Genomic DNA, 24,898 nt, shown 5'->3' on the forward strand with positions numbered 1-24,898 from the left:
TTTTTTTTTCTGCACACGGGCCTCTCACTGTTGTGGCCTCTCCCGTTGCGGAGCACAGGCTCCGGACGCACAGGCTCAGTGGCCATGGCTCACAGGCCCAGCCGCTCCGCGGCATGTGGGATCTTCCCGGACTGGGGCACGAACTCATGTCCCCTGCATCGGCAGGCGGACTCTCAACCACTGCGCCACCAGGGAAGCCCTTTTTCATCCATTTTAAGACACTGCATTAATTCTATAGATTATATGCTCTGGTTCTGGTTTATATAAGAAAAAGTGCATGAAACATCAGTCAGCATACCTGTGAGCCAAACCTTTTGAAGGGGACTTCTATGCGCTTGCCCAGGGTGAGCATATTATGAGAGAAAAGAAGAGAACAGGAACTTTGGAGCTCATTGCAGGCAGGTGCAAGTCTTCAAAGTGAACTGAATGATAATGTTCAAAGATGTGGAGGGTGAATTTCAACACCACAGGATTATGCACCAGGGTTTTTGGTTGGAGAAAAATGAAAGGAATGTATTTCCATCTTTTTTTTTTTTTTACAAAGCTTTAGTTCTGTAGACTGTAAGCAGGATAGCATAGAAGAAAGAGCATGGGCTTTGGAATATGTTAGATGTGTAGGCTTCAGCAACATAACTAATTGACCTTGGGTAAAGTCTCTGAACCTCAGTTTCCTCAAGCTAACACGGTACAGTAATACCTATATTAGTTAGTTTTTTAAGGAAGGTACAGTGGTGGGCACATAGTAAGTTACAAAATAATCACTATTCTTTTTTTGACCCTTTATGGGAAGCCATTAAAGAGTATAAGATATTAATCAAGAAGGTAGACAAGAAGATGAAAAGGCAAGAACTATTCTTGCCTCATTTAAAGTGGATTTGCAGGTTGGGACGAAGAACTTTCAAGAGTCTCTGTTTACTTGAAAGATGCTGAATCTTTTCAGAATAAAGAGATAAAGAGAAGGACCTGGATACCACTGGAAATACTTTGTTGTAGCAACTTTTGGGGGGTACAACATTGTCTGTCTTCCTCTGTAAATGTCAGATTCAGTCCAATTTCATTTTGAGGTTTATGAAATTCTGCTAACATATCATTCCATGTAATTTATTTTATTTGCAGATTACCATAAAAATAATGTCCATTTTCCACAAAGATAAAAGAATCAGAAGAACACATATGCTAAGTCTACCAAATGTAACTTTTTAACTTCCAGGTGTCTATGAGGTTCTGTAGTAAAGGCACCCTTTATTCTAAAGCCTATTTAGGATGGGATTGGTAAATGATCTGTGAGAGAGAATGGCAATATAACGTTTTTAAACGCCCTATCCAGAGTCTCTAGTAAGTAATAAGTGGAATCAAGACAGTAAAATATACATTTTGTCCTCAGGATGCTTATGAGACTAATTAGAAACAGAAAACATTAGTAAATGGAAAGATGAAATGAGAGATAAAAAACTTTAGCAGATTGCAGGTGATTTGGGTGTTGAGGAGAGAGACCGGTAGAGTAAAAAAAAATAAAAGAATCAAAAGAATTATTAATAACTTACATTTATGGAGATAATTTTGATGACTCAAATGGGTAACAAAGCCAGAATTATACTTAGAGGTAAGAATTGTATATATTGTACAACCCTTATCCTGTTATTCACTAAAAGGAGCGTTAAAAAAATAAATATGATAGAATGCTGCCTTCTCATCAAATGACTTTACAGTGCATTTTCTGGATATTATTGAAAACTTCCTTAGCAGGTTATAGATATTACCAAGTAAATGAATTGGCGTTCTTGGATTTATTCTTTTAAAAATGTTTGTTAAGATCCTGTTATAGGTTAGGCCCCCTCCTAGGCACAGGCTTATGTTCATTCCCTTAGATATGGTGAAGAAGTATCTATTTTCAAGCTGGCAAAGGGAAATCAAATTGTTCATTTCAACTCTTATGTTTAAAATGTGCTGCATTGTCATCAGACTTTAAATTTAACTTAAGATTTTATTGAGTCATTCATGATAGTCATCAAATTGATTTGATATAGAAGTGAATTTTATGTACCTGGCTTAGGCCTTCATAATAAACACCTGGCTTTGCTGCTAGTTGTAACTATAGGGTCAAAAACAAGCACAGAGTTTTATATCTCTAAATCAAAACTTTCATCCGGTTATCTTGAGATTGTGCACTTTGCCAGCCTTGCTACCTTTCTATTAATAACATCACTGGGATTCATAAAGTACCTATTAGTTCTAAAAGTATGTATAAATAGGAGATGAATTAATTTACAGAATATCACACAAAAAAAATACCAAGTCTGGAATTAAGAGTCCTTTTAAGGTTTATAGGAACTAATCATACCATGAATGGAAGCTATCTGGAACCAACCAGCCCCACTGTTCAGCTACCTTGCCCTGCCAGTGCCAAAGACACTTAAAATGGTATTTCCAGTTTAGACTTTTTCAGACTGGTTTCTTTCTTTCTCTTTTATTATTTTATTTATTTTTTTTACATCTTTATTGGAGTATAATTGCTTTACAATGGTGTGTTAGTTTCTGCTTTATAACAAAGTGAATCAGCTATACATATACATATATCCTCATATCTCTTCCCTCTTGCGTCTCCCTCCCTCCCACCCTCCCTATCCCACCCCTCTAGGTGGTCACAAAGCACCGAGCTGATCTCCCTGTGCTATGCGGCTGCTTCCCACTAGCTATCGATTTTACATTTGGTAGTATGTATAAGTCCATGCCACTCTCTCACTTCGTCCCAGCTTACCCTTCCCCCTCCCTATGTCCTCAAGTCCATTCTCTAGTAGGTCTGCATCTTTATTCCCGTCCTGCCCCTCCTACTGAACACTGGCAGAAGACTTCAGACCTTTCTTTCTTTCTTTTCTTAAAATTTTATTTATTTTTGGCTGCATTGGGTCTAGTTGCAGCACGTGGGCTCAGTAGTTGCAGCACATGGGCCCTAGAGCGTGAGGGCTTCAGTAGTTGTGGCACATGGGCTCAGTAGTTGTGGCTCAGAGGCTCTAGAGCACAAGCTCAGTAGTTGTGGCACACGGGCTTAGTTGCTCCGCGGCATGTGGGATCTTCCCGGACCAGAGATCCAACCCGTGTCCCCTGCATTGGCAGGCAGATTCTTAACCACCAGGGAATTCCCTTCAGATTGGTTTCTAAAGACCCCTAGGGTTCCAGGTGCTGATGAGCTATATAGTATAAAGATGGAGGCCAGGACTTTCCTGTGGCATAGTGGTTGAGAATCTGCCTGCCAATGCAGGGGACACAGGTTCGAGCCCTGGTACGGGAAGATTCCACGTGATGCGGAGTAACTAAGCCCATGCGCCACAACTACTGAGTCTGCGCTCTAGAGCCTCTGAGCCACAACTACTGAAGCCCACACGCCTAGAGCCCGTGCTCCACAAGAGAAGCCTCCGCAATGAGAAGCCTGCGCACCACAACGAAGAGTAGTCCCCACTCACCACAACTAGAGAAAGCCTGCACACAGCAACAAGGACGCAACACAGCCAAAAATTTAAAAAATTAAAAGAAAAAAAGATGGAGGCCATCCACCTCTTTCCCTTTCAGTCAAAGCATCGCTGATTATATTAGGGCTGTGTGGGGGAAGGGGGTTTCTAACTAACATGTAACCAGTTTGGAAAATCACTGCTCTGTATGAAATATCCTGACCTTACTTCTATACACAAATGCCACCAAAGTCAAAGTCTTCATGCTAATAGTCTCTGTGTGTGGAAAAAGAGTCTGAGGATGCTGAGGCATCCTTTGTTTGTTCATCGTGGTCAATGCCCGCCAGATTCCTTAATAGATACTGTATCTACTTCTGGACACCACAATTTAAGAGAAAATACCGAGAGCTTGGAGAGAAGTCAGAGTACAGGCGCAAAGACAATTACAGAGAATGAGACCTACGAGGAAACTAGAATTATTTTACTCTGAAAGAGAGAAGTCAGAACGGCAATTCATTAATGGTCTTGCAGAAATTAGGAATTATTACATTGAGGTTAAGGATTGGATTTCCTTCATGTGCAAACATAGTCAAGTAAATACCGTTTCAGGTTTAGCAAGAAGAATATAGTGTAGAGCCAAAAGAAAAAATAACAGTAAGATGCTAAGCCTCTTCGATCAAAGGAATAGATCACTCAGTATGCTATGAAATTTTTTTTAAAAGGCAGTATGAATCCCTAGCTGTTTTATGTATGAAATGTAATACTACCTGAAGGAACAGGGGTGAATTAAATGAACTTTGTTTTTCAACACTGTGACTCAGTGATTTATCTTTAAATTATATCAGACGGTATAGATTTCAAACAATTATTTTGAATTAGAGTCTCATAGCCTGATGCTGCCAGGAGAGGAGCTACTTTCTAATAATGTTAAGGAACTTAGTCGTGAGGAGGAATATTTATTCCAAGGGTCATGAACTCATATACCTACAGGTGCCCATGGGTATCACGAAGGAGTGATGCTAACAGCTTAGAATAATGAATTATGGAAGTTATGGTGTATTACAAAGTGTACCTGTGTAAAGGGACAACGACTGCTGACTCTGGCCAGTGGTTATCATGTCGTTATGTGCTTATATTGCCAGATCTTTGGCTTTCTCAAGAAAAACTGGAAATCTAGAATAGGTGAAAGTTTTTAACATTGCCAAAATGCTGAGATTTATTAAAGTAGTACTGTATACGCAAAGCGATACACCTGTGTGGGCTGTAAGTTAGAAACCTTTGGTTAATTCTTCAGGTCACTAGTTAACCACCACGTTAGTTAGACAAGCAAATGAAACAGAGTTGATTAAACTCTAAAACTTAGGAGAATCAATCTACTAAACCTTTGTAAGGCTTAATTAAGGTCCTTTCCAACTCGATGAATCTTTTGGTCTCCCCTTCCTTCTTCCCTGCTGTCAATATTGGGTGACTTATTCATTACAGGTGTTGGGAATTTAAAGGAATTACTTATTTCCCTTAGCAACATAATTTTATTTAGTAAAAACATCAAACACTTTGATTTAAAATAAAGGTTTTGTTGCTTTACTAAAGATACTGCTGATGCTCTTAGATTTTTAGAAATGCACTTATAAATGGCATAGACATGTCACTTTGGATTTTTGAACTAACATTTGTTTGTAACATTGGCTGAATGAGGCATGCTTGACTCAAAAGCCTACTTACACTTTTACCATTTGGTGACATATTTTATTTCTCTTTTATAAAATATTTTAAAATAACCCACCTCCACATGGGTAAGGACAGCTGGATTTCTGAAATCCCCTTCCTTTCAGACAGGAGAATATGCCACAGATGAAGAGGAGGATGAGGTAGGACCTGTTCTTCCTGGCAGTGACATCGCCATTGAAGTCTTCGAGCTGCCTGAGAATGAGGACATGTTTTCCCCATCAGACCTGGACACAAGCAAGCTCAGTCACAAGTTCAAAGAGGTAAGTTGCTGATCTGCAAAGTATTTTTCTATAGCTGTCCATTTCATTATTAAGTATATATATTTGTTTGAAAAGTGTATTAAGAATAATCAGTTTTTTAAAGAAAGCCTTTCAGTAACAGATTGTCCTGAATCTCATTGAATTTCAAGGCAAAAGTTAAGTAGATCTCATTCCACAGTCATTAATTTAAATGCTTGTTATTTGTCATAGTGACAGTTTTTAACTTGTCTGTTCCATAGTTTCAAGCTATAGCTTAAATTTGCAGTTTTCGTGTCAGGGTTATATTTGTAAAGCTTTATGAAAGTTTTGGAACCTGGCTTTCCTCGAAGGCAGTGATTTCTGAAAAGGCTTTTGTTTTTCTTTTCCTAAAATAGACAAGGTTCCAACAGGGATCGGATGATATTCCCAAGTGGTTTAACTGAAGAAAGTTTAATGAATGAACTTTGAGTAGAGTTAACAGAACTACCAAGGGATGGTGCAGTGTAGAGGGACTGGCCACAGGGGAAGTTGTTACCATCTTTTGGCTTAATGGGTAAAGAGGGAAAGAGATTACCTTTTTTTGAAGGAGGGCCATTCAACATCTGCAGCTTTGTAAGATGCAACCACTGCTAAAAACTACATCCTGGGGGTAAGGGTGATAATATACCAAGACCCTTCTGTCCTCTTGTTGATGCCTCCCATCAGCTTAACCCAGGCAGCGGAGCCTGGGAGATTCAGTCTTGAAATCTGAAGAGATTAGCCTCCTGAGGCAGGAGCTGTCAGAAAAGGGCCAGGAATGGATCCTGAGGGGGCGAATGCAGATAACCACAAAAACTCTTCTTCCAGATGAACTTCTCAGACCCCCAACTTGTAAAACAGAAACAGTGATGAATGGGTCCACAAGCATTTTATTCTTCATTGCTTTGTGGAACATCCTCCGTTGTTGGAAACAAGTGTGTCATTATTTACAGCCTGCCCACAATAACCCTGAAGCACTGAGACTTGAAAACCATTGTTTTGTGGTTGCAAGTCTCTTAGGGACTTGACCACTTGGAAAATATATTCTCCTATTCATGAAAAACAAGGATTATAATTGCAGATTTATAATTTATAAATTTATTTATAATTTCTAATTTTGATGTATTATAAACAGGTCAATTTTATATGTTCTCATGTTTTACCTAATACACCTAGTACATTGACTTACCTTTTTAATTCCCTATGACAAATTTATAGTTGTGAGACCAGTGTCAAAGTGAATGTACTTTTCAAATGTAAGTGTTTATTAAATAAAACAACTTATGTTCATTATAGAGTTTTAGAAAATACAGATTTGTATAAATGCCAAAAAATCATTCCTAATCCCAGTATTGTGGTATTTGGGATTGTAGGATGTATACTGTGTTAAATTCCTGCTCTTGATACTTAAAAGTGTATTATTAGGATTTTCCCGTGTCATCAAATATTTTTCCATAAATGATGCTTATTTACTGTTTCATCTTATGGATCTTATATAATTTACTTAATTCTTTGTTTTGGAACATATCCTTTGTTTCCAGGTCTTTTTAAATTATTAAAAGTAATGTTGCAATAAATATTGCAATAAATTATCCTTAGGATAATTTCTTACAGTGGAATTATTAGATCAAAGAATATGAATATTTTGGGGACTTGTACTTAATGCCAAGTTGCCACCAGAATGGCTTTTCTATTTATGTCACCCAGTGGTTTTGAGTGCCCATTTCTCTTCCACATATTGTTATTAGTCAGGTTGAACCATTTCCATTTATATAGTTCACAGAGTCCTTGAGACAAAATACATGGGTTTTTCAGATGATTTATGACTATTCCTAGTTCTAAATCAGATACAAACGTCTCAGTGACAATGAAGTACACTATTATATAATGATTAGAATTCTCTTATAGTAGAAGTAGCAATGCCTACCTTAGGACCATTTCTTATAAAGTCTTTCTAGATTAACTGATATCTTCAAACCAAAGAAAAATGCAGAAAAAGAAAGTTCTTCTGCAGGAAGTGACTGAGTGGGAGGAAGTGGTATAATCTGTTTCTCTTTGGCTCTGAATTGGCCCAATAACACATATTATCTGAAGAGTAGATGAACTATTTGTTCTTTAAGAAATCTTCCTTGAGAAAAGACAGTCTCTTCAATAAGTGTTGCTGGGAAAACTGGACAGCTACATGTAAAAGAATGAAATTAGAACACTCCCTAACACCATACACAAAAATAAACTCGAAATGGTTTGAAGACCTAAATGTAAGACCAGACACTATAAAACTCTTAGATGAAAACGTAGGAAGAACACTCTTTGACATAAATCACAGCAAGATCCTTTTTGACCCACCTCCTAGAGTAGTGGAAATAAAAACAAAAATAAATGGGACCTAATGAAACTTAAAAGCTTTTGCACAGCAAAGGAAACTATAAACAAGACGAAAAAACAACCCTCAGAATGGGAGAAAATATTTGCAAGCGAATCAACGGGCAAAGGATTAACCTCCAAAATATATAAAAAGCTTATACAGCTCAATAACAAGAAAACAAACAACCCAATCAAAAAATGGGCAGAAGACCTAAATAGACATTTCTCCAAGGAAGACATACAGATGGCCATGAAAAGCTGCTCAATATCACTAATTATTAGAGAAATGCAAATCAAAACTACAATAAGGTATCAGCTCATGCCAATTAGAATGGACATCATCAGAAAGTCTACAAACAACAAATGCTGGAGAGGGTGCAGAGAAAAGGGAACCCTCTTGCACTGTTGGTGGGAATGTATATTGATACAGCCACTATGGAGAACAGTATGGAGTTTCCTTAAAAAACTAAAAATAGAATTACCATATGACCCAGCAATCCCACTACTGGGCATATACCCAGAGAAAACCATAATTTAAAAAGACACATGCACCCCAGTGTTCATCACAGCACTATTTACAATAGCCAGGTCATGGAAGCAACCTAAATGCCCATCGACAGACGAATGGATAAAGAAAATGTGGTACATATGTACAATGGAATATTACTCAGCCATAAAAAGGAATGGAATTGCGTCGTTTGTAGAGACGTGGATGGACCTAGAGACTGTCATACAGAGTGAAGTAAGTCAGAAAAAGAAAAATATCGTATATATTAATGCATATATGTGGAATCTAGAAAAATGGTACAGATGAATAGGTTTTCAAGGCAGAAATAGAGATGCAGATGTAGAGAACAAATGTATGGACACCAAGGGGGAAAAGGCGGGGGTGGTGGTGGGATGAACTGGGAGATTGGGATTGACATGTATACACTAATATGTATAAAATAGGTAACTAATAAGAACCTGCTGTATTAAAAAATAAAAATAAAAAGACCCTAGGACCTTCTAGGAAATGTAAGAGGACTCGGTCATATTCAGTAGATGCCCCTGCCTTGCTTATATTCCTGATTTTACTGATTGTAGCTTGTATTGTTTTCCTCATCTCATTCTTGCTACACTTTGGGAAATCCTCACATATTTTGCACTAATTAATATAACACTCTCAATTTAGTCTGTCTCTTTGTTATTGTCCACTCACCTTCCCATCTTCTGACATACATCTAATGAAAGGAATAGAGGAATAAAGAGCTGTGATCATTCACAAATGTCCTTGATAGTTGCCCATGGAATTCCAAGGGTCTTCTAAAGTATTATATTTTTGTTTGTTTTGTGTTTGTGGTTGCAGTTGTGGTTGATGCTGCTGTGATTTTGGTGAGCCTCTGATAAATCTGTTCAAATAAATTCTTGTTCCAATCAAAAAAAAAAAGAAAAGAATAATACCATGTGGTTTCACTTATATGTGGAATCTAAAAAAAAAAAAAATCTTCTTTGAATGTTGTAACTCTCAATCCAACTTTGAGGCAGTGAGGACAAGGTTGTGTACCCTGGCAAAAGCCTATTATATAGCTCTTCCATGTTGCCAGGTAAGCATGACCCCTACTCTTTGTTAGATAATTGAGCTGGAAATAGGGTACACATTTTTTTAATGGAAGCTAAAGAGCCTAAAAAGCCGAAATAGTATATGGGAGGTTATAGCCTCCATTTTCTGAATTGAGCCAAGGACTCAGTGCTCCATAAATATTGTTTGAAGTTGACTCCATAGTGCAGACAGCTGCGTGATCTGGACCAGGGGCTGGCAAACTATGGCCCATTGGCCAAATTGGGCCTGCTGCCTTTTTTTGTAAATAAAGCTTTATTCAGACACAGCCATGGATGTGCATTTATTTATTGTTTGTGGTTGCTTTTATTCTACAACAGTAAAGCTGAGTAGTTGTACAGAGACCATATGGCCTCCAAATCCTAAATTCTTTGGACTTTTACAGAAAATGGCTGCTGGCGTTGGTGTAGGCTGCTCCATGATCTGGACCCATTCTATATAGCATGGCTGATTTAGTTTTAGCCTGAGTAACCAAATCTGTAGTTTTAATTTTGGCTTTTAAGAATTGGAGGTTTGTCGCCACCTCTAGAACAGACAAATACCACATCATTTCACTTCTAATCCTTTTATTCTCTTTTGTTTTATATTTAACATATGAATATATTTATTTCTTCAGGAGATTGCTACTCAGTATCAACTGTGTGGCCCTCTGTCACAGGATTTGTATCTTGTACACTGCCACTACCACAGTTTGAAATTTCTTTATGTGATTAACATACGCGCCCAAATACTGTACAGTGTTAGATATTTTTCACAAGATTATACACAAAACCTGGGGTGGAGGTGGAGAGTCATTTTGTGTTGGAGTCTGTAGAAAGTCTCATATTACATAGAGTTCTCTTAATTACATTATTTCAAGCAAAAGTATATGTTACACTGTTTGGGCAAAGCAAATTAGACTAGCATTCTCTCAGTCATTCCTACTTTTAGCCCATTATGTATCTTGCTGGACTAGATCTAAGCTCCTCTGTTTTTGCTGAATATTGTACCCACAGTCTTTGCACGGTTCTTGGCATGGAGTTAGTGGTTAAATATTTGGTCAATGAATGGTATCAAGCGTATACTAGAATTTGTTGTATAAACAAGACGGCTCCCTAATTTAATTTTCCCAAATAGCTGACAAGGGGGCTAGCACTTTTATTACATGCTCATTTACCCATTTCCTTCTGGTTGGAGGCCCAGCGTTATTACCTACAGTATTTGTGCCTTAACACTCTGGACTGCTTTTGGTCTTCATATTGTATTCCACTTTCTCATTAATTTTTGGTGCCGTACTGTTAGAATATATATAAAACATTGATGGAATAAATCAGATCCATCTAACTCTTCTCTTCAGAAATTCCATTACTTTTCAACTTATTCAAGAAAACACTTGAATCACTTTAACTCCCTTGAAAAAACTTCCTTGCATTTTCGTACTGTAATTACATTAAGATAGTAAATTAACTTGCGGAAAGCTGGCATTTTTATCACATTGACTCTTTTAATCCAAGTTTATGGAATGTATCTGTTTAATTCAAGCCTTTTTTTTCTGACCCTTTCTCAAATTTTATAGTCCCCTCTATTATATAAATGTCACCTAAGAAAATCTTAACTAGAGTGGATTAATCAAAAGCTGCCACAAAGGTTATATTAGCTCCAAAATAAGTTAAGAAGTCTTCTCTATTTTTCATTTTCAGAAATGACTTTTATAAGAGACACTTAATGACTTGCATAAGATGGCAATTTCTGTTCCCTGAAAGTTTGTTATTACTCAGCTGTAAAACCATCTGTGCCTTTGTGGAGGAAGATTTGAAATACTTTTTTACAATAACTATTAGTCTTTTCAAGTTTTCAAGTTTTTCTTGGGCCAATTTTGGTATTTTGTATTTCTCAAGAAATTCATATATTTCCTCTAGGCATTCATATTTATTAACTTATATTTTTATAATATAGCTTTAAAATACTGAAATCTTTAGTATCTATAACTAGTTCCTTTTTTTATTCTTTTCTTTGAGTACTTTCAATTTTTTCTCAGTGTTTTTTTCCTAGAATTTATCTGTCCTGTTAGCTTTACATTTCTTTTTTTTCTTTCTTTCTTTTTTTTTTTTTTTTTTTTTTTTTTTTGCGGTTTTCGGGCCTCTCACTGTTGTGGCCTCTCCTGTTGCGGAGCACAGGCTCCGAACGCGCAGGCTCAGCAGCCATGGCTCACGGGCCCAGCCACTCCGCGGCATGTGGGATCCTGCCGGACCGGGGTACGAACCCGTTTCCCCTGCATCAGCAGGCGGACTCTCAACCACTGTGCCACCAGGGAAGCCCTACATTTCTTTTTAAATTAAAAAATACTTATTATTTCCTATCAATACCTTTATTTTTCCTCCTTTTTTATTTTTTGGCATTAATCAGTTGCACTTGGTACATTTACTTTTGATAACCCTTACAGTCTGATAAGTGTATTTAAAGCTGTAATTTTTTTCTGAATATTGCTTTAGCTACATGTCACAATTTTTTTTTTACATTTAGAATGCCACTGCCATTTAGATGTAATTTCTTTTGCAATTTCCTCTTTAACACAAGAATTATGTAGTGGCATATTTTACTTTCCACACATTTCAACTGTATTTTGCTATCCTTTTGTTATTGGGTTCTAATTTTATCACACTATTCAGAAAACATATTCCATATGGTAGCTATTTAGAATTTTCAAGACATCTTTTGTAACTTAATTCATAAATAGTTGTATTTAAATATTTCTCATGTATGTAAAAAGCACACATATTCTGTGCTTGGGTATGAAATTTATATACGTTAAATTTATATAGATAAGATTAATAATACAGACACACACGTCTTCTCTGCAGTGTGGCTTAGATTTTGTTGGCTTGATGTACAAATTCTGAAAAGCATATGTTAAAGTTGCCAGCTACAGTTGTTTCTTTCTTCCTATAATTCTAGCAATTGTAGTTTTATACATTTTAAATCTTTGCTGTTAGCTGCCTATATGTTCAGGATTATTACAGCTTTTCGATTTATTGTAACATCTCCCTTGTTTCTAATGATGCATTTTACTCCAAATTCTATTTTGTCTGATAGTAAAAATTCAACACTGTCTTCCTTTTGCTTCATATCTGCTTCACAGTATCTATTTCTTCCATCTCTTTGTTTTCAGCCATTCTGTATCCTTTTGCACAATTGTGTTTCCTTCAGTCAACCTATTCCTAAATCCTTTATACTACTCTAGGAGTCTTTGTCAGTTAATTGGTGAGTTTACCCCATTTATATTTACTTTAATCATTTTAATATTAGAACTTACACCTACCACCTTATTTCATATATTACAGTTACCATGCTTCTTGTTTTGTTTTGATCTTTTTACCTACTTGCCATTAGATACATCAGATTTTCATCTGCTGCTTAAAAGTTATACATTTTTATCCTATTCTTCTAGAGATTACCCTTGAGTAACTTTGACTCAGTCTTAGGATATTTTCTCCCAGCAATATAGAAAGGAGATCAGCAGCTATGTCTTTACCATTTAACAAAATGATAGCCATAGCATATGTTTATCTACCTCTCCTCTTCTCTCATTCTAATTATCGTGACACAGGAATGATAATTAGCTGGTTTTAATACTTTGATTCACAACCTTTTCCCCTGAAAATGTTGTAGGGCAAGCTTCATTGTTTTGAACTAGCATTGCATACTGTAAAGGAAAATTCTAATGACAACAGATATTTGGATGCTTGTATTACTTTAACCTTGTACTTTAAATTTTTTATCACAATTTCTTTTTTTTTTTAACAACTTTATTGGAGTATAATTGCTTTACAATGTTCTGTTAGTCTCTGCTGTATAACAAAGTGAGTCAGCTATATGTATACATATATCCCTATATCCCCTCCCTCTTGTGTCTCCCTCCCACCCTCCCTATCCCACCCCTCTAGGTGGTCACAAAGCACCGAGCTGATCTGTGCTATGCGGCTGCTTCCCACTAGCTAGCTATTTTACATTTGGTAGTGTATGTATGTCCATGCCACTCTCTCACTTTGTCCCAGCTTACCCTTCCCGCTCCCCGTGTCCTCAATCTGTTCTCTACATCTGCATCTGTATTCCTGTCCTGCCCCTAGGTTCTTCAGAACCTTTTTTTTTTTCTTTTAGGTTCCATATATATGTGTTAGCATATGGTATTTGTTTTTCTCTTTCTGACTTACTTCACACTCTGACAGACTCTAGGTCCATCCACTTCACCTCAAATAACTCAATTTCGTTTCTTTTTATGGCTGAGTAATATTCCACTGTATATATGTGCCACATCTTCTTTACAGTTTCTTGAAGTAGGCCTCCTTTCATTAATTTTTTTCTTCCAATCTGCTTTCCTTGTTTTATGTTTGTGTTTATGTTTTCATTTTAGTCTATGAATATTTTCTTCATTTTTAAATTTTTTTCAGTTTCTGTTTCTTTTCTAGAAACCCTGTCTTCGGTATTATCTTTTTTATGTTTCTTTTCTGTTTTTTTCTATTTCTGAGATTGTTCTCAAATGTGTCCTCTCATGTCAATGATTCAGTTTTCTGTAGCATTAAATATGCTTTCAACTTCAAGTTCAGGTATGCTCTTTAGCACCTCTAAAATGACTTTTAATTACATTTTTAGTTTCCTTACTCTCCACTTATTCCTCATGCTTCTTCGCTTTCTCTTCATCCTGGTGTTCCATAGAGTTACTTTAAAATGTCTTTTTATTTATGGGATACATAATTTTCACAGGTTGACTTATTTGAATTTTCAAGTTGATGCTCTCTTTTCCTTGATCTGAAGTATTTAGTAATAGGCTCAGTTTTGCCTTCTTCTCATTTATTTATCTTGAAATGAGGCAAAAGCCTTTTTTTGTATTCAAGCAGCAATTAGCCACTTTTAAAAATTACGAATTCCATTTCCAGACCTACATCAGGAGGACATATCTATGTGCCTAGTTTCCAGCCTGGTGGCTATTTTCTGGCAACCTATCATCTAAAGCAGTTCTCTGTACTAAGGTGGGATATCCAAATCTCGCCACTCAGTTCTTGAAGTTAAAGGGGAAAAAAAAAGTTATTCCTTGCTATCAAAGCACTTACTGTGACTGCCCCTGTCTGTATTGCTGCACTTTGGGGTCTGCAGGTGAAAGTAGGCAATGTGCCACTATCAGCCACCCTTCCTGCATTCTTTTCCTCATCTAGCAGTTGCTTTCTGAATGAATATGGAAGGTGGAGAGTTAGAGAACCTGGTTTGAGGACAGCTCCTGGGAAGGACAGTAGAGGTTGCCCATCTTCCTCACTGCGTAGACCTGGTATCTCAAGCAATCAGTGAGAGAGACACAAAGCATCTCCCTGTCTTGGGAGTGAAGCTTGGATAGATTTTTCTTAATTCAACTTCATGACTCCTTCATATTCTAGTAACAGTTGTTTCTAGTTTCAGTGTCAATTTGGTTGTGAGTTTTTCTTTTGTAATGTGATTTCACTGGAAATTTAGTGGGAAGTAGGAAGAGGCTGAATCGGAAACTGCTGGCCAGGTGCCATTTCAGTGGACTGTGCGGTGCTTCCCCTCCACCACTCCTTCTCGGGAGCCATAGATATTAGCTCCCAGTAAAAACAGTTCTGCATTTGTCTTGAGGAAAAAATATGGAGTGTAAAATATTGTGTTATTTTGCTTACTTAAGTCATAGAGAATCTATGAAAAGTAATCTAGAAGAAGTTATTAATGCATTAGATAGTAATCTTTATGGAACTTGCCATTAATATGTAGAGAAGGTAAAAAATGTTATGTACTTAACAAGAAACAGTTACTTAAAGAGTAGCTGTAATTACAGGCTGTCACCTACATCCAGCACCTTCACCATCAATAACCAGTTTATGAGCACCTCCTTAGAGAGTGACCCTGTGCTGCATATACTGCAGTTAGTGTTGCCATTCACATTAGGTTATGATATCATTCAATCAGCTGATTTCAGCTAGTTTTGCATAATGTTTCCTGAGAAAAACACTTTTGTTAATATAAAGATAGGTACCATATATAAACCTTTGAGCAGAAATTATAAAGCAATATGGCGTAGTTTCATTTTAACAGCACCGAAGTATAGGCAAAAACAGCACTTATTTCTTCTTTTGTGGAACTTACACTGTCATGGGTAAGACAGACTGCAGTCAAATTATCACAGAGATCATTGTAAAAATTCTGATTCCAGTGCTGAAACTACTTCATAAAGTTGTATGCAAATATCAGTTATTATTTTGCCCTTGTAAAGTAAAAACAGAGAATGTCGCTCTTATCCGTAAAATCTCTAGTACTAGAGCGCCCTTAAAATCTTTCCTGCAAAGATAACATTTTTCCTTTTTAAAGAAAAATGTTTTTCATGCTTGCACAGGATAAGTAAAGAGTGCAGAAGTTCAGTTTTACAATGTTTATGTGTAAGGATGTTTCTATTTCTAGTGCAGTTATCTTTGGATTATATTGATTCAGTGATGTGAGTACATGTGCTGTATTCATATTTTTGAAAGAAATAAACAGAAAATAAACACAGCAGGTACACCTGCAGAATGTTATATGAGAGCTACTGTTCTCCATAGGAGTGTATTTATTTGTGCTGTAATCCTGTGGTGGATATTGATGCCATTCATGTTCAAGATGACAGAAGAGATGAAAGAGATTGATCTTATAAGTTGAGAGACACTGACCTGCAGTCCTTAACCTTTTCTTTTTATTTGTATCCTCCCTTCCCAAGTCTTTTCACCAAACCTAGATTCTCTGAAGCCCAAAAGGTCCAACAGGTATTTCAGGCTCTGTTTCTATTAACCAGCCCTGAAGACCCTGCCCCCTGCAGTCAGCCTGACCAGTCTCGGGGGTTGTCTGCAAACCCTTACAGCTGTACTCTGGAAAGCCTATTAAACGTGAAAGGAGAACTGCTCTAGAATAAGAAAACTCAACTTTGTATGCACCGTGCTTCTTTTGTCAAGTCACTTCACCTCGTTGAACATCAGTTTCCTCTTGCTCGTGAAATGGAGGTATCCCAGGCCCATCGTGCCCACTTTGCCTGGGAGGCAGGGTCCATAGTTGGAGATATGACACGTAGGCCAAAGCCGCAGGTCACCTGAAGTTTCTCTCCAAGTTTTTCTGAGGCATCTGGGAACTTCTCTCAGGAGGTGGTATATATTAATTTCCCTGTAATAAGTGTTTCGAAGTTAGGTTCTATGTCGCTTTCGTGTATCCTCAACAACTAGCACAGCACCTGGCACGCAGTCTCATTCAGTAAATGCTGGTTGAATAATGAGGGAGAGATTTCTTTCTAAGTTCCCTGACTCATAACAGCTGACTGAGCACCATGTTGTATGTAGTGCCAGAATACTCAGCCTACCAGAAGTGATCCGTGGTTTCCAGGTGGAGTCCTAGTTTCTCATCTGGGAGGTCACAATGATCACATATGCCTCAGGGTTTCTGTGATGATCAAATGAAAAATGTATTCCAAAGCTGGTTCAGATGAGGGGCATAAGGAAGGGAGGAACAGAGGTAGGTGGAGTCAGACCTGGGATAATTTCCATTCCACCACCTGCCTCTGCTGGGAACTTGAAGAAGCCATGTAACTTCTGTGAGCCTCTTTCCCTGTCTGAACAGCGAGGGTAACAGTGCCTGTCCTGCCTCCCTTACAGATTCATTTGCAGTGAGGAAGGAGATGATGAAAAAGGGAAAAAGGGTCCTACGAATGTAAGAAACTTAGTATTAGAGGAGAGGACTGTGGACTGGAATTTGTAAAACCTGGCTTTGACACTTACTAGCTCTGCAACTTAAACTACTGAAACACAGTTTCTTCCTATATAAAATGAAAATGTTAGATTAGTTTATTTTTAATGCTTTTCCTGTTAATAGTGGTGGATTTGTAGAAGTTCTCTTCATGTGCATGCAGGATTAAAATAATCACATATCTATAATTTTCAGCCTTATGAGTACTGGGGGAAACGTCACACTAAAACTTTTGTCCATCTTCTGAATAATGTCTGAATTTACAGACCTCATTCTGCTTTCCTGTAGCTAAAGGATTGGGCTATACTGAGTAACACTTCAAACTTTTATCAGTGTTCTCACCTCACCGCTTACGAGTTCAGCTGTCTTCTGTTATCTGTTTTGCTAAGATGGGAGGGGCAGGATAACTGAAAATCAACTTGGCTGCTCTGCAGTTTCACGTCAGTTTGTCCCACACACCAGCGGATTAGTCTAGTGTATGCATTCATAGGGAAGAAAATGCTGGCTTGGGACGAGAATTCCCTGACTCTGCAGCCTTGACAACCATCTCCAGGCCCTTCATTTCGTAAGTGTCACACCTGGAGTACTTGCAGGGGCCTTGGGGTTCTTCCCACCTAGCCCTCTCATTTTTCATATGGGAAACCGGGGCCCAGAGAAGTAGCTTGCTAGAGAACATGGCGATTTGAACAAAGAAAATCCAAAGTCCCAACCAGTTGTATTGCAATATATTACCCTACAGGGAGTTAACCACCGAGAAAATAAGATACAGCACTTCCTCCTAGTTGCGGTGTTCATCAAAAAGTCTGCCTTTTTGATTTCTTGCTACTCCTCAGCTTAGAACCAGAGGGCTTTTATTTCAGGTGCAACGTTTTACAGCATTTAGCACGTCTAACTGAGAAGTAGAGTTAGGGTAATCATATCTGAGTTCTTCAAATCATTCTTTCTTATTCTTGGCTAACTTTATAGAGGACTTACTCTATGCTAGACACTGTGCTAACAAAGAGTACTTCCTCTCTAGAGACTGTTAGAGCACAGAAGGCCCTGGGAACAGTGAGGGTGAAAGGAGCAAGAGCCGAAGAGGCAAGAGAGACCAGGTCTGAAAGCAGGAGAGTGGGGCAGAATCACATCTGAAAGTTTCAAGGTCACCCCTCAGCAGGAGCAGAGCTGTAGCTGCAGAGCCCGCAGAGCTTTAAGCCCGACAGGAAACCTGAAAGCATCCCGGAGGGGGCATTTTGCAGGGAGCGTGGGGCCTCTCAGTTTCTGGGCTTTTATTCATCAGCATCGAAGGGTGTTGAATGAACCCTGTCCTTGATTCTAACTTCTTTCCCTCGTCGTCCTTCCCATACGCCCCTGCTGGCCAGGTGAAAACCAAGGAAGTACAGATTACAAACCAGAGAGAGAGCTGAGGGTTATGAGGCGGTGTGATCTCCAAAGGTTCACATTTCTGTCTGTTCATTAGCCGTCTTTCTGATAAGAAAATCTTGGACTTATTTGATTACAGTAATATGGGAAGTTTACAGTCCCTCTGTACAATCCTAAATTCAAAATGCTCTGAGACAGTTTTTTAAAAATAATTTTGTGGCACACTCACTTGGGTAGTAAATCTGACCAAAACTGACAGGATGCTACAGTCTTACGGTCTTTAGGTACCCCCCCTTAGTGAGAATATTCACATGTTTGGTGGCAAACATATTCATGTATCTGATTACAGAGTTGCCTCCACAGACCCTGCTGTGGGCAATAAGCAATTTATGGAAAAACGCATTTTACTACGTTTCTGAAATTGAAAGAACTCGGAATTCCAAAACCATCTGGCCCCAAGGATTTTAGAAAAGTGACTTTCAACCCATAAATCGTTTTCCGTAAATTTTGGTGTACTTATTTATCCCTTAAGGAATGAACGTTTCCTTCGTTTTTCTTGCCTATGAAGAAAAGGGGGGGGGGGAGGGGAGAAGCAAAACAAGTCTAAATGGTGGCTCTCAGGAGAATAAACTGTAGCTGAAGCTTTGGGGGTGGGGGTCTAGGTCCTCAATAGGAGTAGATCTTTTAAAGGACAGAAAACTAGATCTGTACTTTTCCTGCAATTAAAAAAAAAAAAAAATTACAGGTTTCGCCGCGGAACTGCATCATCCTCTTCTCCAGCTTTGCAGCAGCCTGAGCTGTAAAAGAGCTGCTAAGCCTAAAATGCGTGCGACTCACGGAACCAGAGCGCCACCTTTCTTCCAGATTTGGAATTGAAGCTTCCCGCGGCCACTGGCTGACTTGCCTGCCGAGGCTTGTTCAATCCACAAGACTGCAAGGAAACAATTCATTGACCCTCAAATCATAAAGGAAGAGCTGCAAAGAGGGCAAGAAAATGTGTTTCCTTCTCTTTGGTCCCTGAGCAATTAAATTCGTAACCTAATCTGATGTTAGGGAGTGTGAGCCATAAACCCCATGGTTAATTAGTTTGCACCTAGAGTCATTTTACACACTAGACATTTTAATTTACAACCTGCTGCATTGCAGCACTTTTCTAGGCCTTCAGCTATATAATAAGGTATTCTGCTAGCTGCTGAAGCTTTAAAAATATAGATACAATTAGTTCAGATTTTTTCTTCCTTTTCCATTTTCAGTTGCAAATCAAACATGCAGTTACAGAAGCAGAGATTCAAAAATTGAAGACCAAGGTAAGCACCAATACATGATGTTTGAATTGTACTTTTTAAACTTCAGATGCTATGAATAAATTCAACCTGAGGACTAAAGGAATTTGTTTCTGTGCATTTGAAAGAATACAAATGTGAGAGATTCATTTCCACTGTTAGCGGAAAAACCTGCCAGTGCATACTCTTAGGGCGTCAGCACCACCATACCCCTCAGTGAAAATAGCACAGTATTTTTAAATTACATATTTGCACATATGTGGCCCGTTCCCTCTGAGCTTTCCTCAAAAAGTAATGTTTATGTGTTGGTGTGATGAATTGGGAGATTGGGATTGACATATATACACTAATATGTATAAAATGGATAACTAATAAGAACCTGCTATTTAAAAAAATAAATTAAAAAGTAAATGTTTATAGTAGTTCAAGAATCCAAATTACATTTTGACCACTAATTCCTTAAGCACAAGCTGTTATACTATATCTCTTTATCTTATCTTAAATGTTTAATTATTTATTTTTAACTTATTCATCAGAGATAATGTATTTTAACATAGCACATTACTTATCTTTCATAGAGAAAACTTCCAATTTCTAGTAATTAAGTATTATGAAATTTAATTAATATATGAATAATTTATTTTAGGTGCCAGGTGCTACCAGAAATCTTTAGACAAGTTTAGTTCATGTTATTTAAATTTGTGGAGAAATACAGGTCTTGATAAAAGGAGTATATGTTTTTAGTTTATATATGAAATAATACATAATTCAGAAGGGCATTTTTAATTGGTAAATTATAAGGTACTTGTAAGTTTCTTGAACAGTGTTTAGTTTTATCAAGTACATAATTTCAAAGATTTTAAAAAGATCTTTTGAGTTACTTTAAAAACACAATAATCTTTATTTTTTATGGTCTTTTAAAAATTGAGACATAATTGCTCTCACACTACTAACAGTCCGTTTCCCTGTTCACATTAGATACACTTGTTTTGGTTTTTCCATGTGTTTTAAATGGAGATGACTTAGCAAGGCTATTTTGGTTAAATGGTATTTTTAGCTAATAACTCTGCAGCTCTTTAGTCAAAACATGTCTATACATCATTCATGGTTTCAACCAAGCTCTGTGAATAATAAGTTTTAAATTAGTAGCGGTTGGTAAATAAACAACTCAAACACGAAACATTGCTTAATAAAAGATGCAGCAAATACCCAGTCCTGTTTTAAATTGCCATGTTTCTTGTCATAGAACGGAAGAATAGAAGATTTCTTTTTAGTTGTTAGGTACAATCAGGGAAAAAGATTCACCTGGGATTGCAAGTGCTTTAACAGAGCTTATGTGTTAGATATTTAATCTAGAAAATTCTATAAATTAGTATTTTATATTTTTCTCAATATCATATTGGCATATAATAGCCATAGATTAGCTTGTTTTACTATGACTCTTTATATCCAAGTTGATAATAGAATTCCTAATTTTGAAATGTTTTTGACTACTTTTTACTTTGTAACCTGTTTTGCCAATGTGTTTAGTTTAAAATATACATAAAAACATATATTTCCACTTTCCAAATGATTTTGGAATGTTTTAGATTTTGAAAATTGATAGTTTATAATGACTGCATCCTTTTGAACTTTAACAGAGGCATGTGAAGTAGGTGAAGCACTCATTTAAAGGTTGGCTGGTTAATTGTGAATAAATGACCTTTGACCCCTTACCTGAGAGATCAGTCTTGAATTTCTTCAGAAATGAGGGATTTGGACCAGTGTGTTATCTGTTCCTAAGCTTCCCTGAAAGCAGAAACCACAAGAAGCTGCCTTTGTGTCCCATCAGAGAGATTTAAATTAATTCAGAAATCATTTATATTTTTACTCACACTGTCTTTTATTGAAATCGGGATTTATTAGGCTCTAGAAACTCAGAACAGTGTCAGCAAAATAATGAGCTACAAGCTATGTTCATGTCAGTTGAAATAAAAGATGTGATAATATCATCAAAAGGGATAGAAACAAAGTAAAAATCACTTTTATCAGATTATTATGCCCAAGGAGCTGTTCCAAGCGTGCTGATGTGTTATATCACAGTTCCGATTAAAGATAACATAATTTAGTCTTAGAGGACTTCATTTACTTGTCCAAGGTTTAAAGGCCAATAATGGCAGAGCCTGGAATTCAAATCTAAACTGTATGACCCCACGGTCCCCCTCTTATCCATTAGGCCATACTGTGTGCTTCTGCCCCTCTCTCCTTCCCAGCTTGCCTCTCCCCACTCCCTTTTTAGTTAACTTTTTATTTATAATTATATGTTAAAAAAAAAAAAAAAGAAAAACTCTAAAAGAAAGCGTGTTGAAGTTCATTGGATAGAATCAAACTCTAAAATACTTTTTCCTGCTCAGAGAATTTCATACACCACATAGTGTGATGTAAAGATCATGGGAGTTGGAATCAGATCCACGTTTTGTCATTTATCAGATGTGTGACCTTGTACAAACATTTTCACTTTTCAAGGCCTCCGTTTTATAATCTGTGTAATAATGAAAATAATACTTGCTCTTCTCATCTCAGTGTGTTTGATGATTTGAGTATATGTAACAATGGAATTTAAAATACACTATAAAAATATGAGGGATTTTTGCTACAGAAGTACCCAGATAATGCTTGCTTTGATATTTGCTTTGTCCAGCTACAAGCAGCAGAAAATGAGAAAGTGAGGTGGGAACTAGAAAAAACCCAACTCCAGCAGAATATAGAAGAGAATAAAGAAAGAATGTTGAAGTTGGAGAGCTACTGGATTGAGGCTCAAACGTTATGCCACACGGTGAACGAGCACCTCAAAGAGACTCAAAGCCAGTATCAAGCCTTGGAAAAGAAGTACAACAAGGCAAAGAAACTGATCAAGGATTTTCAACAAAAGTAAGCAGCTTCTAATGACTAAAGAATAGTTGTGTGTATCTAAAGAAGGTTTATATCCAGTAATTTCATAATATCTAGTGGAAAAGAAAAGGTGACCTCAGAGTCATGCCCCTAAGGAGCATAGTTAATGCATAAATAGACATTAAGTTTTAGAAATCCCTTGCATCATTTTTCATATGCAATTATAGTTTTTCTTCTATAATTTTTTGGCAACCTCCTGTTTTGTTGTTGTTGTTAATCATTAATAGTAACTGTTAAACCATTTGAACCTCTATCCTTTTTGAAACATCTGTGATTTAGAAGCAAGAAGCCCAGCTGAAGTCATGCAGAATGACTATTGGATAAAGTACTTACAAAGCAGCAACTGGGGCCTTGATGAGGCTGCTTCTATGTCTATTCTTAGAATCAGTTAACTTCAGAATTTTCCCACTACAGATAGTGTAAATACTGACTAGCAAGACCTCCTGCCCTGCCAGTTTCCTTCTTTCAGCTGTTGAGAGAATCAAAAGGGCCTTGGTTCACTGCAGTAAGAGACCATCACCACACTCTGCTTTTAAATTTCAACTGCTATTTCTGAGCTAATGCTGCTTTGCTTCCATCTGTTGAATCTTGGTGTAATTTCAGGGAGACTGACCAGGGAGATTTTTACGGATTTTTTTCAACAGTTAACTTCTGGCTAACTAGAATAATAGAAAGTAGCACCAGTATCTCATCTGGTCTTCTATGTCAAGCCTTAAAAGCTAAGCATAGGGCTTCCCTGGTGGCGCAGTGGTTGAGGGTCCGCCTGCTGATGCAGGCGACACGGGTTCGTGCCCCAGTCCGGGAAGATCCCACATGCCGCGGAGTGGCTGGGCCTGTGAGCCATGGCCGCTGAGCCTGCGCGTCTGGAGCCTGTGCTCCACAACGGGAGAGGCCACAGCAGTGAGAGGCCCGCGTACTGCAAAAAAATTTTAAAAACCTAAGCATATATGTAAGAGTCACCGTAACTATTATTTCCTATCATGGAAATAATGTTTGTAATGTTTAAAAGATATTGCTATAAAAAGAGTATTAGAAAGGGGGGAATTGTTCTTATGACCATGAATTCACTACATCACTATTTTAACTCTTTTTACCAAAAATATACCTAACTCTATTTCATGTAATAATTTTATAATAAATTCTACCAAATTTGCATATTGCATTCCAGACTTTTAAAATGGAGGTATTTCTCCTTCTCCCCATATTATCCTCAGGCATGTAGTGACAGCTCCCCCTCAGTGTTTCTGACCCAACAGCCCCTCTACTGCCATTTATAGGAAGCAATCTCATTATAATTATCTTTTTAAAACTCTTACCATCCAGTTCCATCAGTTTACTAGGTAAATGTGGAATTATATCTACTTGACATGTAATTATCTCCACTAAATTATCCAACATGGGTCATTAGTTCAGTAGCTTCTATCTAAATATGAACGGGTGCTCTAGAGTCAGGAGCTACAGATGAAAATCTTAGTAAGCAGGATCAAAGCATTTTTCTTTACTTTGTAATCCATTAAAAGTTTTTTTTTTTTTTTTTTTTTTTTTGCGGTACGCGGGCCTCTCACTGTTGTGGCCTCTCCCGTTGCGGAGCACAGGCTCCGGACGCGCAGGCTCAGCGGCCATGGCTCACGGGCCCAGCCACTCCACAGCATGTGGGATCTTCCCGGACCGGAGCACAAACCCGCATCCCCTGCATCGGCAGGCAGACTCTCAGCCACTGCGCCACCAGGGAAGCCCCCATTAAGACATTTTATTTGCTTTCATTACTAGATACCTCTTCTCTGTGATTGAGTTTTGTTTATTTAAACAGCTGTCTAGTTATTTATTTCACTGTGCAGTTCATTGCTTCTGATAGGAATTTTTACATTTCCTCATTTGTTGAGTGTTTGATGCAATGAGATCTATTATTTTCTTCTTAAGAGAACTTGATTTCATCAAAAGACAGGAAGCAGAAAGAAAGAAAATAGAAGATTTGGAAAAAGCTCATCTTGTGGAAGTTCAAGGCCTGCAAGTACGGGTGAGTTATATGCTCAAAGCCACTGAGTAATAGGGCAGCCAGACAAAAGTATAATTTGAAAAGATACATGCACCCCCATGTTCATAGCAGCACTATTTACAGTAGCCAAGATGTGAAAACAACCTAAATGTCCATTGACAGATGAATGGATAAAGAAGATGTGGTAC

General features: G+C 37.6%; 1 protein-coding gene across 2 annotated transcripts in view; it reads left to right on the forward strand.

Annotated features, from left to right (window-relative positions):
- Positions 1-24,898, forward strand: part of PPP1R9A (protein phosphatase 1 regulatory subunit 9A) — a 323,063-nt gene that overhangs the window by 238,640 nt on the left and 59,525 nt on the right. For both annotated transcript variants that reach the window (XM_027102484.1, XM_027102483.1), the window contains exons 7-10: positions 5,279-5,434; positions 19,754-19,807; positions 22,464-22,693; positions 24,635-24,731. In XM_027102484.1, coding sequence (XP_026958285.1) covers positions 5,279-5,434; positions 19,754-19,807; positions 22,464-22,693; positions 24,635-24,731 — 537 coding nt within the window. The remainder of the gene's footprint in view (positions 1-5,278; positions 5,435-19,753; positions 19,808-22,463; positions 22,694-24,634; positions 24,732-24,898) is intronic.

The sequence above is a fragment of the Aethalodelphis obliquidens genome, unplaced genomic scaffold (genome assembly GCF_003676395.1).
Source record: "Aethalodelphis obliquidens isolate GAN/ISIS:26980383/991018 unplaced genomic scaffold, ASM367639v1 scaffold5, whole genome shotgun sequence".
In the NCBI taxonomy this organism is placed as follows: domain Eukaryota; kingdom Metazoa; phylum Chordata; class Mammalia; order Artiodactyla; family Delphinidae; genus Aethalodelphis; species Aethalodelphis obliquidens.